The sequence below is a fragment of the Carex rostrata genome, chromosome 1 (assembly GCF_964058835.1).
Source record: "Carex rostrata chromosome 1, lpCarRost1.2, whole genome shotgun sequence".
In the NCBI taxonomy this organism is placed as follows: Eukaryota; Viridiplantae; Streptophyta; class Magnoliopsida; order Poales; family Cyperaceae; genus Carex; species Carex rostrata.
The window spans coordinates 7,986,042-8,004,649 of record NC_135918.1 but is presented as its reverse complement, the minus strand read 5'-3'; the positions used below and the strand labels follow the sequence as shown (position 1 = coordinate 8,004,649).

Here is an 18,608-nt window from a genome sequence, read left to right as displayed (position 1 = left end):
GGATCTCATTCGATTTCGCTTGAAACAGAATTCGTATCTTCTCCGGTATAGTAGAGGATTATTCTCACTTTACGGTTTGAGATTAAATCTCAACCGGTTTGAGATTCGAGTCGCAGTAGAGACAGAATTTTTGAACTTTGAGATTCGTGTTAAGTTAAAAAGAACGGTTCAAATCTAGTAATTGTAAAAGATTTCTTTATCAGATATCGGAGAGGATGTGAATTAATATTAATGTTTAAAATTAATTAAACGGTTTACATGTATTAACTCAAAAGATTCTTTTTTGAGTTAATGCAGAGGATACGAATTCAATTGTCGGGTCCATTATTAGGAAAAAAAAATTAGAATTTTAGTGACGGGTACAATAAAAAACAAAAAAAAAGAGAGAGGAGACATGATACGTGGCGCCTGGAGACTTCGACTGGAAGATAACGTGTTCAAATCAGATTTTGCATTTCAAAACAACCTGCTATTATCAAGAATCAAGAACCTTCTATTTCTATCCTGCTAATTATTTTTTGAAAGATAGTGATAAAAGGATAAATTGTATAGTTAAGAAATTGATTGGTTGATGCGTCCTTGATTAGTCGGCATTACACTAAATTGAAATTAATTGGGCCGACTACTTGGGCCTGATTGAATCATTTGGGCCGAAAGGGATATATAAGTTAAGAAATTGGAGGTAACAATAAGTTGTCCTGAGATCATATAAAAAGGACAAACTTGGTTCGTTATGGATGGTAATATTTTCACTGGAAATTGTTTTTTAGTTTGCTTATTTCATGCCTCCAAAATGTCCAATAATTAATGGAAGGTATTGTTTTATACGGCTTACTGGTAGTGGTATGTGTCAGATTCTCAATCAATAATCCTTGGCCAATTCCATGTAAGTTACAATAAATTTCCTTGCCTAAATAAAACCACTTTATCCATAATATGCTTATTCCAAAGAATGAGACCTAAAAAATAAAACAAAGTTCAAATATCTCACCCATAGTAATTGCCTTATTGGAGCCTTGGACAAAAACATATCAGATTGACTAGATTTGACTCGAGAATCAGAGATGCATAACTCAGATTCAAACTCAACAAATTTGCACAAACTGGATAAACCGCTGACAAAAATAGTCTGTGGCATTTCCTAAACGACTCGAAAAGCCTACTGAATGATTGTGTGTGGTTCCCAGAGAAGGTTCCCGTACCCAAGTTGATCGCACGCCTGAGCCCTGAGGCATGTGAAAATGAGAGATTCAAGGGAGGTGGAGGAGTCAGGGAAGCACTCCAACCAGTGGGACCAACATTCATCCACCTTTGTTTTCCTGTAAGCCCAGTTTATGCAAATGCCTCTATCCTCAAGAGAACAGATAGCAGAAAGAAACAGTGTCAAAACATGAGATAGTGGATTATCAGTACATGTTAAAACAAATTGTGGATTCAGTGAAAGGTACATTGCTAAATTTCAAAACCCCATGTTGGCAAAAATGTTAATTCCGATTTGCAAAAATGTCAAAACCCCAGAATTGAGATTACAGGCCATGTCAGAAGCCTAAATGATCCTTCTTTATAGCCCAAAGCCCCCAATACACAACAAGTCTTAATTCATTTCTCATTGCTGGATTTGGCACAAAAGATTAAGCCTATAGCATTGACCTGTGTGTATGCGTCTGTGTGTGTGACTACATATATTTCATTGCCAAAGTTTATGCTCATTCTCAAGTTTCTCAATCAGAAAACAAGGAATCAGTGAAAATAGTATTTAGACTACATGGAAAAAAATATCAAGTGTTTCAATAATCGAAACAACTTACAACACATGCTCTAGCAGGGACAAAGAGGTAAATGTTCTAATTATTACAACAATTAACAACATCATCTATACAATTATGAAAACAAACTACTGTTAAATGAACAACAAAGTTGTTTAGAATTTGACTTGCACATAAGCCGGTTATTGTTTGACGGTCTCTCCTCTTCCTAAGCCTCAGAATCTTCAGGGCAATTGTAAGACCGCATGAATTAAATTTATTTACTCAAGTTTGTTGTGGTTTTGATTCAAATGCTTAGGAGGTTCAGCCGGGAAGTATTTGACTCCAATAAGATCTCCAACTTTGCTGATAACCTGCAATAAGAGATGAGTTCATGTTAAATTTTGGCTTTGATTAATTATTTTTCCTTTTGAGATATAGCATAACAAGAATTTCTGTTTCCAAAAACTATGGAGGCTTATTTTGGTACGGCCCTAATCAATTGTACAGATCAAATTGGTTAGTCATAGCCAGATTTGGTCCCCATTTCGGATTCAACAGTATATATTGGTTCTGATCCTTACTAGTAAAATCAGACAGCACAGACAGATACTAGGCAAGTTATACTCACACCTAATATGGACTTTGGGACCATATATGGACAGATCTATCTGGAACCAACCAATGAATTCAGTACAATTGGAGATGAGAATAACCAAGTTTACTTCGGATTTTGATCAAAATAAGACATTTCAAAATTTTCAAGGTGAGGGATAATTGGAGACATAGTGTGGGTGGCAGGGGTTAAAAAGTGAAGTCTTCCAAATTCATAATCAAATGTGATATTTAGATGTTAGCTCATAAAGATTAATAGTTGAAAGAATCTGAAATTCCTCTAACGGACCTCAAGAGCTTTGATAAGGTCTTCCCGGGTGTGCGAAGCAGAGATGCATATCCTGGCCCTTGCCAAGAGAAGAGGAGTAGCTGGAAAAGCAACGGTTACCACAGCCACCTGAAACAACAAGTGATGCCGATGATAATGAATAATAGTCTAACCAAAAATGGAAAAAGAAACAATGTACTACTTAATAGTAGATATTGGTATCTGTAGCTTCAACCAGTAAGGATCAACGCCTGCCAGTAGGCAGTAAATTAACAACACAAGGCATCACTGGCATGGCAACAAAACTGATTCTAAACTTGTCAATTAAAGAAACTAACATTCTGCCGGAGGCACTCGCGAGAAAACGCTGGAATTTTCGCAGGGTTGTACAGCATAATAGGCATGACAGGTGAGTCATTATCGCCCAGCACCTCAAATCCCATTTTGTGTAGCTCTGACCTGAAGAAATTGCTATTTTCCCTTATTCTTGCAAGCTTTTGTGCACCTGATTTTTATTCATTACACGTGTTCATAAAATCAGAAAAGACAGTACTGGGGTCTCGTTTGACTTGCAATCAGTAATTAAATTAGTACAAACAATTTTTACATATAGAATTAGTTAATTTACCTCGACTGGAACCGTCCTCTCCAAGGATGACTTTAATTGCAGATATTACTTGTTGCACAGCTGGCGGTGACATAGATGTTGCATACAGATGTGCTGGACATGAATACTTCAGGTACTGAATTATTTCCTGAGCATTAAAAGGTATATCTGTAAACATCCTTTCCTTTAATTCTTTACGTTGTGATTGTTATCTAACTGATCTCATCGTCGCACATATTTATCATATTTTTATAGCTGGATAAAGCCTTTACTTTTGAAAATTGCTTGATAATATGAAAATATAATTAAATTTGACAAGAACATTTTTTTTTTTTTGTGACAGGTATTTGGTTTAATTTGATGCCTCTTGATCTGACAATAACATGATATAATTAATAAGGATTAATTTGAAGCACACACCTTAGAGGCAGCAATGTAACCACCACAAGACCCAAAGGATTTGGTAAAAGTACCCATCATGATGTCCACATCAGCAGGGTCCACGCCCAATAGTTCGCATACTCCCCTTCCCGATTGACCCACTGCACCAATGCTGTGTGCCTCATCCAAGTATGTATACACCTATTCCAAAAAACAAAAATAAATTAGTCCAATGGAGACGGGAACAGTCAAAGGACAAAGGACAAAGGACAATGGGAAAGAACCTTATATTTCTTGCAAACAGCAATGATTTCTGGTAGTTTGCACAGTTCACCTTCCATGCTGTAGATGCCCTCCACAATTACTATTATTTTCTTCCATGGTCGGTGGGTCCGTGGCTGCCCCTCTGCTATTTGCTCTCTCAACACCTCCTCCAAATGTGAAGGTGCTAAACAATTTACAAAAGAAAAATGCCAATGTAAAATATGTTTTCTTTGTTTATTTTTGCTATCAATCATAATTTGCAATTCTGATAAAACCTTCTAGACTACAATATTTAAAGGCAGGTCAATAGCACAGTGACTTTCTCAAAGCCCTATTTCTTGTTTCTGGCATATATATATATTTTTTATCGACAATTGATAGATGTAATATCAAGTTTAATTAAGGCTTAACAGAACTTAGAGGATTGTTTCCCTGTTGTTCTGATATTTGTCAATGGTAAATGCAGCAATACAGGTCACTATGCCAAAAGTGAGTATCCATCATTTTCACACTTTTGCAGTAACTATCAATTCATGCAAAAAGTAAGAATAAAGACTTACTATTATGCTGGAAAACCCGTACTGTGGCACCAGATCCCCTGGCACCATTGACAATGGAATTATGGTTCAATGAATCACTGATTATGAGCCCTCCCTAAATCATTTAAAAATAAATAAATATTACTACCAGTCAATAATCAATAGCCAAAATACATGGTGGCAAATCAAGTATTAAGTAGAAACCTTTCCGATGAGGCATGGAATTAGCGCCGAGTTTGTGACATAGCCCATGCCAAATAGTATTGCAGCTTCTTTTCCCACAAAACGTGCCACTAGCTCTTCTAGCTCAACATGCAACTTTGTCGTTCCTGATACCAAGATAAACACACAAATCCAATTTATATAACTAGTTAACCAAGGTGTATGTTTAAGATTACAAATGCAATTGTTCCCAACCGAAATAGAACTAGAAAATTTTAACTACTTGTTCAATCTGTATTCATTGATCTTGATGTTTCAGGCTAAAGAAAAGGCAACAAGTTTAAATGAATGAAGAACACTAAGATGTTTAGCCAATGTACCTCCATCTACGCGAACACTGCATGTACTAGAAGAGTACTCTTTCAGGGACTGAATGACACGAGGTGTGCAGTATTCATCTGCTGCCGCAAATCCTAGGTAGTTATATGAACCTAGATTCAAGCACCTTGTTGTTTTCTCAGTACGGCTGCGTGAGATTTTTAATTTGTTATTTCCATCACAATAAATCAAAGCACTGAGTAAACACACCGTTTCTTTTGTATATCATGTAGTTGAGTACCAGTTGTGAATAATGCAAATCTTAATTTACACACACACATAGAAACCAAACATATAATCAAATTATAGTTTTTACAATTCAAAATGAAAATAAATACCAAAAGATAGATAGATTTATGTTCTTACTGAAGTGTCTTGTTGTAATCATTGGAGTAGCGCTCCACCACATCAAACCAAGCATCTGGGGAACTAGAAATAGGTCGCCCAAAACAATCCTACAAAATTATATTATACACTATCTTACTAACCAGATGTTGTATATAAGTGGTGATATGATTATATCCAAAAGTCAAAACAAAGCATCAGTGCTACACAATTGGTTAACACTGTTATGCTCTAAGGCATCAATTCTTCTAATGCTAACTCTGATTTCAGCATGAGTAGTGAATCAGCACTATTGTATGGCGTATATACACCTATATATGAATTTTGGACTGTAACCCTTCTACCATGCGTAGAATGGTAAATTAGAACATCTATTAATGGTAATTTTAGGGACCAATTTGCATGAACATAAATTGGTACCTGAATGCGAAGGTAGAGGCGACGGACATAGAAATCTTCTAAACCCAGGCAAATCGGCGCGTAACCCTGTTACCATGGCATTCCAAGCAAACAAGATTTCCCCAAATTAGTATCGTATCATCAATTTGAAAATTCAAATCGAAATCAACCTATTTCGCATATTTGAAAACACGAAACACAATGACATGCCTTAAGTAAGTCTTTAGGCTTGCGGATCCAATCAAGAATCTTTCTGAAGAAATCGCGAAGCTGCCCGAATGCGAATAGGAGGCCATAGCTAAACAAGGTCGTAAGAGCTGTGGTATACGGTAACCTCACCATCTCTCTCTCTCTCTCTCTCTCTCTCTCTCTCTCTCTCTCTCTCTCTCTCTCTATCTCTCCTCTGATTGTGCACGAGCGGCAATAGGGCAGTGAGGGGGTGATGTGAGGTGGGGAGAGAGAGAGAGGGGGGTTTTAAAGGTGGAGAGAGCTCAGGATTGGTCGTTAATGGCGTCTCGAGACTCGAGAGGAGAGCTTAGATTGAACGTACTCGTTGGGTTGATCTTCAATTCACATAAAGTAACTCAAATTTTTATTTCAGATCTGGACCGTCAGATCTATTTTGCACGAATATTAAAGTACTGTATGCATTCCACATCGGGCCGGTTTGGACCGGTTCTGAACGGACGGCCCATATCTTTACTCAAAATTTAAAATACTTCAGAGGATTCTTACTTGTTCATATTCTCTCCAGTTCGACAACGCGGCAGAGATACTTCACATGATGAACGGTCGAGATGGATATGAAACTTAATACTTTTACTACGTGTCAGCATTGAATTTGTTATTGGATATGTACAGTTATCATTACTGGAGGTGATTGGATCCTTGTTTCAGTTGTATTTTAGCGTACTTGACCTGTCAGGAGTGCACCCTGGTCTCCTCTCTGCTCTCTTTGGATTGAATTACTACGTTGGACTTGGTCTCGCTAAAAATTAAAAAAAGGATAGAAATACAAATCACCTCATAAATGGTAAGTGTACAATTGTCATCTTTTGAATTTCTGTTATAATTATTTGTCGAATATTTCATATTTGACGACTATTCTCTTTTCTACATCTTCATTTCTTTGATTTGGTTGAACCGTTCATACTGTCAATTGTCAAATGTGGTTAGGCCACTAGGCTCCAAATATATCGTGCTCAAACTGCTAAAATTTTATAATGTGCATCTCTGTGATTGGAGGATAATCTCTCCTTGATTAAAAATTCAAAACATAACAATTTTAAATTTTAAATTATATAACAAACTCGAACTTTAAATTTTTAGTTCATTTTATTCATGAGCAAAAGATATCAGTTGTTAGAGAGAAAGTGAACGAATCTTATATTATTTATGTTGTGTAATTACAACAATAATCAGACTGTTTTTAGAGTAGGGTTCACATATTTCATGTCTTTTATAACTAATTTGTGTCTCACGTCATTATATTCGTTTTCAAAATTCAATCAGCCAGTCTGAACTACTCAATATGATTTTTGTATTAAATTGTACTTAGAGATCAAATTTTATACTTTTTGAATTTTTTTAGATAGATACAAAACAATTATTTTTAAGAACATTCTTCACCATAAAAGAATGATTTTGTACCTATATTAAAAATAGTAAAAAAAGTTTTCAAAAAATTTAAAATTTAATCTCACACATTTTAATATAGAGATCATATATAATGAGTGATTCACATTAGACTTTGACAACAAAAATAAAAATGTCAGCTACCGATGAGGCATTTGTACTCTACTCCTGCGTATTTATAGATTTTAACTCTATATCGATGTTAAATATCTCCAAATAATAATTTAGTACATTATTATTTTCTTTACTGATATCTAAATGATAGTAATACATATATCTCGTACCTAATATCTTTAATATTTCTTTCAAGCTCACGATACTTATGATAAACTTGTGTTGTAAAATAAAAATAATGTTAATATTGTAAATGTTTTGATGTTAAAAAAAATTCTTTAATTCAGTGACAAAGACAATATTTTTTGTACGAAAAGTTGCAAATTTAAACTTTCACTATAAGATTCTTTATAAATATTAACAAATAATTAGATGTTTTGACCCGTTTAAGTTTTTTATTTTACTTATACTCTTTCCTTACTCCTGAAGATAATGGATAACAAAATAAATAATGAGTAACGAATAAATTAAAAATTAATCTAAAAACATAACAACTAAATAAATATATTTGCCAAGTCTGCATACTTTGTGAGATGGTCTATGCAACATTTATTTAACCAATGCTCATGTCTAATTTGCGTTCCTGTTAATAGCAGATCTAAAATTTTACTAATATCAGATTAACTCTGATTCTTTATATATATATATTCCTCCGATTTTTTTATTTATATCCAAAAAAATTTATAAATTAAAAAAACTAATCCGGAATCTATCCAAACCGGAAAAAAAAATTTCGGTTTCAATACCAATTTCCGGAAATTGGATCCTAAATCCGGAATAATTTTTTCCGGATTTAGGATTTTTTTTTCTTTTTTTTTCCTAAATCCGGAATAATTTTTTCCGGAATTAGGATTTTTTTTTTTTAGGAATTTTTTTTTTCCGAAATTTTTTTTTCATTTTTCAGTTTTTATTTATTTATTGTATTGAAGTATTACAAATATTTAATATATTTTTTAAAAAATAGATGGAATACTTTATAATTTGATTTATTCGAACGGCTGCTACAAATAATCCGGATCAACATTTTTCATGCCGAATTTTTTACGGCCGTAAGAAAAAATAATATAATATAATATATGTATATATAATATAATATATGTATATATATGTATATATAATATAAGAGGAGGGTTCCAATGCCTCATTTTTTTCATACCTCATCATACCTCATATTTTATATTTTCGTTTTCAAAGTCCAAATTGTCGATCCGAACCATTCAATAAAATATTTATACTAAAATATGCATGGAGATGAAATTTTATATTTTTTGGATTTTTTATTTGCTATTTTAAAATATTTATACTAAAATATGAACATTTTAAAATATACATATAATATAATATATGTATATGTATATATAATATAATATATTTTTTAAGATGGGTAGAAAATCACTGTTTTATGAACGGTTCAAAAACAGTGATTTTGTACCTATCTTAAAAAATAGCAAAAAAAAATCCAAAAAATATAAAATTTCATCTCCATGCATATTTTAGTATAAATATTTTATTGAACGGTTCGGATCGACAATTTGGACTTTGAAAACGAAAATATAAAATATGAGGTATGAAAAAAATGAGGCATTGGAACCCTCCTCTTATATTATATATACATATATTATATTATATTATTTTTTCTTACGGCCGTAAAAAATCCGGCATGAAAAATGTTGATCCGAATTATTTGTAACAGTCGTTCGAATAAATTAAACTATATAGTATTTCATCTATTTTTTAAAAAATATATTAAATATTTGTAATACTTCAATACAATAAATAAATAAAAACTGAAAAATGAAAAAAAAAAAACCTAATTCCGGAAAAAATTATTCCGGATTTAGGAAAAAAAAAAAGAAATCCTAAATCCGGAAAAAATTATTCCGGATTTAGGATCCAATTTCCGGAAAAAAAATTTCCGGTTTGGGTAGATTTGGAAATTAACAGGCAGTTGGGTTAGTTTTTTAAATTTATATATTTTTTTGGATATAAATAAAAAAATCAGAGTTCTTGAGATTTGGTGCTACCAATTCGTTTTTCAATTTTCAAAGTTCAAAACGTCGATCCGAACCGTTCAAGTTGTTCTCCATATTAAATTATTCTAACTTAAAAAAACTCGCCTCATGACTAGATCTAATTTCTACTGAGATCCCTTATCAAGTGATACATTTATTGAAATACATCAAAAGGCTTTAACATTTATTGTAAAAAAAAAAAAACTTAAGAAAAAATTAGAATTTTTTTTTAATAAGATAACCAATTATTTTCGAATTATACTCAAATCTATATCCCATGTAATTATCTTTAAATTTTAAATTTAACACTACATAAGTGAGAACAAAAAATCACATTGCCTAATCGATCAGGCGCGAGTCCAACATATTGTTGTCCCTAATGGCATCTAGAAGGGGAAAAAATATATATAATCTCTTAAAGAACCTCATACATTTTTCGTGAAAGTAAAAGACTAACCACAATTGCAATCAATCAAGCAATGAAAAGTAAATAGATAAGAGTAAGAGAGATTTACACGCGGAATGTTAATAGAGTTGGCGTAAAATACCTACGATTCTGGAATAACGCAAACCTTGTTGGTGCGCCTTTCCTATTACCAAAAAAGAAATGATACAACTTGCGGTTCGTGAGTCCAACACACGTGGAAAGTCACGGCCTAACTCGTGTACAAGGTGAACCTAGAAGCTCGAGTTGGAGAGTCCTAACAAAGATGATCGTCAAATAACTATGGCTATATGCTAGTACAAATGCTCGAGCCGGTGATCCCTTAATGACCTACAAACGAGATGTCACACGGCTATTCGAAGGGAGCACTAAAGTAGATCTCCACTCTATAAAATAATGAACCAACTCTCTAACTAAATCTAAAAGATCGAGAAACTTGATCTAATCGAATTGTTCTATGAGTTTGTTTTCTCCTCTGGCCGTCGCTTCCAGATGAGATTTTTTTTTGGGGAAAAATAGGCTAAAAAGCCTTTCCATTAGAATAATATGCATATTACAAAGTTCAAGGAAAATAAAGTGCAGAAAAACTATCCATAGAAAACCAATGCCATGATAGGTCTCAAAAAGCACACCCGGCATTATCAATTGGACACTGAACCCCTGAAAGGGCATTATCAAGGTTCTCGGCCTTTTATTTATTGCATCATTGACCATAAGGCAAAACTCAAGTACAACCAACCAATCCCATCAGAGCAAAATCAAAACCATGCCAAGCAAACATAGAGGCATGAATAAAACTGTGCCATTGCAACAAGCCAAACATAAGGCACTAACAAAGTGTGCCAGCATAATAGGAAAACATCCCTTTATTATATGAAAACAGAAAGCATGCATAAGTGTAGTAACAAGCAACCAGTAGCAACACATCAAGTGATCATCAGGATAGGTACCAGTGGTACAGGGGACATAGGAGGCATCTCCAAGGCAGGTAAGGGGGATAGAGACTGGATAGGTACCATGTCAAGGTCCTCTGGAATCCAATCAAGAATAAACTGCCTCACAACTCTCTTTTTATACCTTGTCCAATAATTCAACAAAGAGCAAATAAGCAAAATCACATTTCTAATTGTAGGAATAATATGATTATCAAAACAAATATAATTTCGTATTCTCCAAATACTCCAATAGATAACACTGACTACCATTAGCATAGCCCCTCTTTTTTGAAGGGGTAAGGATTGAGCCAAATGGATAATATTTTCTAAAGAAATCCAATCACCATAAAAGTTTTTGAATTGGCCCATCCAAAACTAAATTTGACCAATATATGGACATTTTAGAAAAAGATTCAAAAATGATTCTACTGTACAATTAAAAAATAGATATTGGATGTCCACCTACCATCTTTTTGAAGTAAACACATCATTTGTTAGGATTTTATTTTGAAATAGTAACCACATAAAAAATTTTATTTTCAAAGGAACATGAGTCAACCACCATATATCAGCAATTGGAGGTTGAACACCTCTAAAAGAAAGGAAAATATACAAAGAAGCTGTAGTAAATTTAATTTAGTGTCCCATTTCCATTGAGGACAATCAGGAGTATCAGTGAGATAGCATGAGGAAATGAGACTAAGTATTTCAATCCATTTAGACAGACGGTAGAACTCCATGTAAAGTCCTTCTAAAAATTATCAATAAACTTCTTGATTCAATAACATATTGGACACTAATATTGGGGTTATTACATAAGTCAAATAGCTGGGGTTAAGTTATTGCTAAATGACACATTGAATGCCAAGTATCAAACTAAAATCAAACGGTTTGACCATTACCAATCTTAAACCAGCAACTTAGCTATCCTATATGTTGTAGTTTACAAATTTCTCTCCAAAAAAATGAGACATTTGATTAAAGGGGGTGCTTGTATTATATTTAATTTGGATTAATTGTTTTCAAAGCCCCTTAAAGTGGGGGTTATTCATTTTCCACCACCATTTTAGAAGAAGGCCTATATTCATGAGGTTTTAACTTTTTACCCCGAGACCCCCATATTCTTTAGGGTAACAAACTAAGTCCAATTTGATGGGCTCACCCTCGCCAATTTGATGGGCTTGCCTCGCCATGCCTTCCAGCTTGAGACCTATTTTGGCACAGGTTCAATGACCACCTTCTCCCACTTTCTTCCTCCGGTCTGATAGCTCTGCATCTACTCGCCCTTCTTTGAGTTACGATTGAGATAGCGATTCCAACACCTGCTTTCAGTTGGGGGGCAAACCAAATGTCTCCAGATAATGGGCAAAAACTACAGATGAAGGTTTTGGTACGAGCCATGACCCTTTTCTACATTACTCTGCCTATTGGTGGTGTTGGGTGTGCCAAGAAGGTTCTCAGGGACAAAAGATATCAGTGAGGTGCACGTGCCGCATAAGGAGTTAATGAGGATTACAAGGAGACGGGATCATATAGCCTATATTGATATCTTTTCAAGGTTTGTTAGTAGCAAAGTTTTACCTTCCGGTTACATCTATTGCTGTTTGTGCATCTATCTCGAGCTTCAAAGAGAGTTTTGTGATCCTACAAAGTTTATACAACGATAGCTGAAAGTGGGGACAGTGATGAGTTAGACGCCATTATGGTAGCGATGTTTAAACCCTCCAAAACCCCAGACGAACAACAAATTGTTAAGATTAACATATTCTAGGTTGTTTCATGAGAAGTCAGCTGATGATTGATTGTTCATAGCTCGATCCAGCCTATAGAATCTGTCAAATGCAAGATTTTTTTGGAGTTCACTTCAAATATGGTTTCTTCTTGGTTCGGGATGTGATTAGGTTTTTGACCTAGCACGAAATAGGTTTGTTAACAGCAAAACTTTAGCTTCCGGTTGCATCTATTATTGTTTGTGCGTCTGTCTCAAGCTTCAAAGAGGTCTGTAGTAGTGGATGTTCAATTAGAAAATGTAAAAGTCAAGCGATAAATCGATTGCATATTAAACATCTACAAAACTAGTAAAAAGAGAAGACAAATTCTAATGGAAATACAAAGGCCTGCTTAATATTTGATGACGGACAGTGCTGCTTTTAACTTCTCTAGTATATCTTTTTGTTGATTTGGCACATTTGATAACTTTGATTTAGTAGACCACATCCTAATGAGCTCCTCTAGTTCTTTTCCAAACGGTACTATATTTTTATTCTTCATAACATTGATAAAATTCTCTCGCACCCTCTTAAACCTTGTAGATTCACATATGAACAAGCACATGTTATTACAAAACTCTTGTGTTTTGTGGTAAGTGATATCTCCATATTATATCTAAATTACAGCCCTGGTTTACACTAAAACCTGTGTTTTAAAGCCTATAAAAGTGGACTTTGTACTTATATTTCGATGAAATGTGGTACTGCTATGCTTTGTTTGGTATTTTGCAGGAAAAATGGCAAAAAACTGGATCTGATAATTTTTCATACGGCCTGTATGACATTCCCTACGGACTGTACAAGATCTGCCCAAGCACACAGAAGGTTCCACAACAGAGGCACAAAGTCTCCAAGACAAAGCACAGGCATACGGCCCGTACGGGGTCCCCTACGGGCCGTAGGACGCTAATTCGGACAATCCAGCTGGAATCTGAAATGAGCATAATTTAAGAAGGCTGAAAAGGAAGCCTCTGGGGACGTGATCTGGGGCATTAAATGAGATATTCCACACCAAAAAAAGGGGATTCATTCACTGGAACTGGGACAACTTTTCTGGGAGCAAAAGACAAGAGGAGGAGAGGAAGAGAAGTGAAAAACGCGAGTTTGCAACGGATCTTCGGATTTTCCACTGTTTTGTCATGAACTCTTTCATCTCTTGTTATTTGTGTTATATTGTGAACATGAGTAGCTAATTTACTTTATTTCTAGGGTTAAGATGTAGTTTTTAGTTTGGTTTTGTTTGCATGCTACTTGGATTTTGTGTTGAATGCTTTGTTTTTACCTTGTTGAGTAGTATTTTGATTGCTTTATTTGTGCTTGCTTGAATTGATTAGTCATCCTGTTAGATGAATACGCACATCTAAGTGTTAGGAGCCAAGTCTATGACATTTAATCCAACCGAATAAAGTATATGAAGTAGGGTGAAACCAAGGAGTACCCGAAAGGTGAAACTTTCCTTGAGGCAAAAGTCCTTGGATACTTTTAGTAAACCGACAAGTAACTTAGATAAATTAGGCCAAAATGCGAAAGTTGAGGTTAGGTATCTAGATCTGGTCGATAGAAACCCTAAACATTAGCATCAACGCAGAAAACAGTAGCTGCAGCATTAACTCGGGGTCCCCTACGAATCGTACGGGAATCCGTACGGGCCGTATGCCTTGGGGCTGAACAGAAATGAAATATGAATCCTGGAAACGCCTTTTTATCAATTGAAAACAACTTTAATTCTTTTTATTGTCTTTTAAACTTGTCATAAATCATTAGAATTGTTAGAACCAAACCAAACCAATTTTTCTCACTTCTAGAATCTCAAGTAATTTTAAGACGAGTCCGGTCATTTTCTTCCGTCCCTGTGGATCGATACCTGAGCATACTCATCGATAGGATAGTAGACTTGCTATCTGATTTGACAGAGTATAACAAAGGTTTAAAAGGTATAGCTTGCTATACCGAAACTTTGTAGCATATATTCTGTGCGAACAACAAGGTACATTCATGAGTTGTTTTTTTTTCAATTTTGAATGTCTTTAAATTCAGAAACAATCCCTGCAATATGTTATTATTGATAATCCTAAACGATGCTTATTTTGTCTACTCAGATAATTACAATCAAATGACAAATTTTTTGATCCCATTATAAATTATCTCTTATGTTGTTATGGCATATATTCATATCATTTCCCTTTATCAGATTTGAATCCTATAAAATATAAGTCATACTTCATAAAGAGAAGTGGCAACAATTTTGGTTTTTTGGTTTTATCATTTTCATTTTCTTGATGCACTATTATCTTAAATAATGGCACAAGCTGCCCCTCTGCTGGAGGTGGTGGAAGTACCACAAAGTCATTTACTACCGTGTGCTTCAAGTGGCCATCTAATGCACCAGTGAGTTTTTCAATTGAGGTGTAGTATCGTACAGTTTCATCTTCTACATCTCTAGATGCATCGATAAACCCAGCAGATCCATTGCCATTTAGTGTGAGCCCGATTGTGAATTCTGGATGGTCTGAATCCACAAGAGGGCGTGGAGATTCCATTTTTATTTCTTTTGTCTTTCTTGCAATAATATTGCAATACTAATGTAAGATTATATAAGTTGAGTCATTGAACAGATGTAATAAATACTGATAGCCTAAACCCTATAAGAGATAATATTGCAATACATTCATATAGGGGATAACGGCTATCAGTTTTTATTTCTTTCGTTCTTCGAGCAGATGTAATAAACACTGATAGCCACTATCCAGATTGCAAAGAAGGGGTTGGACACTGGTCAGTAGATGTTTGTTATGCCAAGCACACATGGAGACTATTCAGCACTTGTTTGAAGAAATAAAGATTATGAGGGTTCAAATGCCTCCATTTTTTGTGCCTCCATCATGCCTCCATTTTTAAAAACTTAAATAACTTAAAGTTTAAAACTTAAACGTCAAAATAAAACCGTTAGATGTAATCTATGTTATTTTCTCTATGTGCCCATAAAAAATTATCACATTTTGATTTTGCTTTTATATGAATTAATAAGTTGAAAAATCAACGTCTATAAATTATCCATATTTGTATACATTTTTACAAGCTTAAGATGACAATCAAAACAAAGTTGAAATGCCATAATTTTTTACATGTGCATAGATAAAATGATATAGTTCATATCCAACGGTTTTATTTTGAATTTTAAGATTTAAATTTTGAGTTATTAAAGTTTTTAAAAATGGAGGCATGATGGAGGCACAAAAAATGGAGGCATTTGAACCCTCCTCAAAGATTATACACAAGACTGAAAACATTGACACAGCTAAACAGATGGCCGGTAAAGCCGACAGTTGAGGTAACTAGTGAGGAAAAGGTAGGGACACTAAATAGGAAACAACAAACAATGATGCTGATAATGCAATTCGTAATGTGGAGAGAGAGATGTGCACGATGTTTCACGGATAAACAAAAGGATATGGATCATTTAATGGAAGAGATAATAAGGCAAATGAAGTACTATCATAACGTAATGAACCATGACAGAAGATGGCAGCTACAGAGGAAAAAACATCAAAAATGGCACTAATTCCAACACCAGTACTGGTACACAGAACCAGGAGGGCAAAGGGAAGCTTCTACGGCAGGGACGCATATCGAGACACATACTGATAGGGGACTTGGGGACTTCGGTACACTTACTGGCATGGAGCAGAGCCGCATGACTGCTGGTACAGTAATTGGTATGGAGGTAGGCACAACACATGAATATGGGGAGAGAGCTGGTATCGGGTGAAATTAAAGCACTGATGAACATTTGAATGAGGAAGGGACATTTCAAGGGAAAAAAGATTTGGTTGAAAAGTTACAACTTCTTGTTTTTTTTTAAGGAGAAATATGAAGGTCCAACCCCCAAATTCCATTAATGCTTACACAAATTGTGTAAGGTATAGTACAGCTTCTTGTTTTATTTTAAATCAATTCTCTTTTTCTTCTGTGTTTTTCCATTTTAAATTAAGGAGTTTTCTCAACCTAAGTTTATTTTTGGAGGTTAAATTCTTTTTGGGAAAAATACTTGGTTCATGTGGTAATCATTTGACCCGGATGAATACTTCACATTCAGATTCATAGCCATTAGTGTTTAGTTCTAGAGTTATTTCATTTGAAATGCTTAAGGATCCACTCCTTGAGATCTTCTTGTTCCTTGCCCTAGTTAATTCTCGGAGTATTTCAATGGCTAGTTTGTCGGTGATATTGTTTTTCACAATAATCTCTTTCATGTCCACTTCGGATTCTTCATCATAGTTAGCCATCAAAGCTATGTTGGTTTCTTGGTCATCGCTTGTCCCATCATTGGATTCATCTTCACAACTCGTGTATGAATCTTCATTGGTTATTGCCTGCAAAGCTTTCAACATTTTCTTACCTTGAAATCTATTTGATGAGGATCTTGGTCTCCGATCTGGCCTCCCCCATTCAACCCCGTCTCTTGGATGGAGTTTGTAGCAGGTCTTCATGGTGTGTCCTTCTTTATGACAAATTATGCATAGGATGCGTTTGTTCTTCTCTTCTCTTATTATATTGCTGTTCGAATTCAAACATTCCCTGAATGATTTTGGACATGACAAGAGGGTCTGTGGAGGTTTCTTGGCTGATTTTGGTTAGAAATGGATCACTTGAGGAAGATAGATTTTGAGGGATGTGTGGTTTGTTTGATTTGAATGTTTGTTTTTGTGCGGGAAGAGCAATGTTTTTGGTTTTGGGTTCTAGGTCAGTAGATTGTCGAAGTTTTTCTTCACAGCTGTGAAGATGAGCAAAGAGCTCTTATGGAGAAAAATGTTGTACTCCCGAGAGAACTTCAAGTGCACTTACCATTGCCATCCATTTTGATTTCCTAAGCATCACACGCAAAATCTTTCCTACAATTTTATTGTTAGAGATAGGTTCCCCCAATTCTACAAAATCATTTTGTATTTGCATCATCCTATTGAACATATCATCTATATATTCATTATCTCCAATGTCAAAGGTTTCAAATCTAGTTTCAAGACCCGTGAGTTTGGTTTGCTTAATTTGGGCATTTCCCTCAAATTTGTAAATTATGGCATCCCACATATCCTTGGCAATAGTCATATTGCCAAAGACCATTGATATAGACTCATCAACAGAATTATATAAAATGTTTACAGCATTATCATTTCCCTCTTATTTGCTTTTGATTCATCTGTCAGTTCAGTGTAATTTTCTTTAACAATGGGAGTGTATCCGGTAGCAATAATATCCCAAAGGTCAATTATATTTAGATAGGTTATCATTTGTCTCTTCCAATTACTAAAGTTTTTGGTCGAGTTGGTCAATTTAGTTGGTTCTCTTACATAATTGATTGGTGTCATTTAGAATCTAATTCAATAATCAAATTAAGTGTTCCTTAATTTGAATTACTCGCTCTGATACCACTTGTTGGTCCCAAAGGCACCTAGAAGGGGGTGGATAGGGTCTTTTTAAATTTTAATCTAAGTTATAAAGTTCGAGTGTGTCCTAAAGTTATTCTTGGCAGAAACTTAGAATAACTTTATCCTAAACTAAAAGTATAAAATAAATAAAGTAAATAGTAGAGTTTAGAGACACTTGACACGAGAGTTGTTTACGGAGTTCGGCACTAATGCCTACGTCTCCGGGGCCCGCGACCTTCGAGATGACACGCCTTTCTTTACCCAATGAGAAAGAAATACAAGGTGAAACCGGTGAGCCCTTACAATCTTCTAGGAAATCACACTAAAGGCTCAGGTTGGTCAATCCGATTTGCGAGGACTCAAGTATTGCCGGGGTGAACACTACAGCTCAAAGTAGTAAATGGGTTGATCACGCAGGATCACTCTAGGAGTTGTGCAATTGATTGAATAAGCTTGAGAATGATTGTGAGTATTGAAGCTTAAGCACACAAGCAACAATGACTTTCTCTAGATCTGAAAATACAAAATATTAAAGTTGGGGGCAGCTAGAGTATCTCTCCAAATCTTGG

At 34.8% G+C, this 18,608-nt stretch overlaps 1 protein-coding gene across 2 annotated transcripts; it reads right to left on the bottom strand.

Annotated features, from left to right (window-relative positions):
* Positions 1-1,734: 1,734 nt before the first annotated feature.
* LOC144555792 (long chain base biosynthesis protein 2a) lies at positions 1,735-6,236 on the bottom strand. 2 transcript variants are annotated; one of them, XM_078304223.1, is made up of 13 exons: positions 6,105-6,236; positions 5,914-6,060; positions 5,725-5,790; positions 5,326-5,414; positions 4,962-5,107; positions 4,624-4,748; positions 4,441-4,534; positions 3,901-4,064; positions 3,656-3,817; positions 3,257-3,383; positions 2,967-3,133; positions 2,650-2,757; positions 1,735-2,119 (listed from the first exon to the last, which is right to left on the bottom strand). In XM_078304223.1, exons 2-13 carry the CDS (start codon positions 6,043-6,045, stop codon positions 2,027-2,029), a joined length of 1,473 nt encoding a protein of 490 aa, XP_078160349.1. In that variant the 5' UTR covers positions 6,046-6,060; positions 6,105-6,236; the 3' UTR covers positions 1,735-2,026. The 2 variants fall into 2 exon arrangements, with proteins under 2 accessions (XP_078160349.1, XP_078160355.1); XM_078304229.1 differs by lacking the exon at positions 6,105-6,236 and having other exon boundaries at positions 5,914-6,067.
* Positions 6,237-18,608: the final 12,372 nt, after the last annotated feature.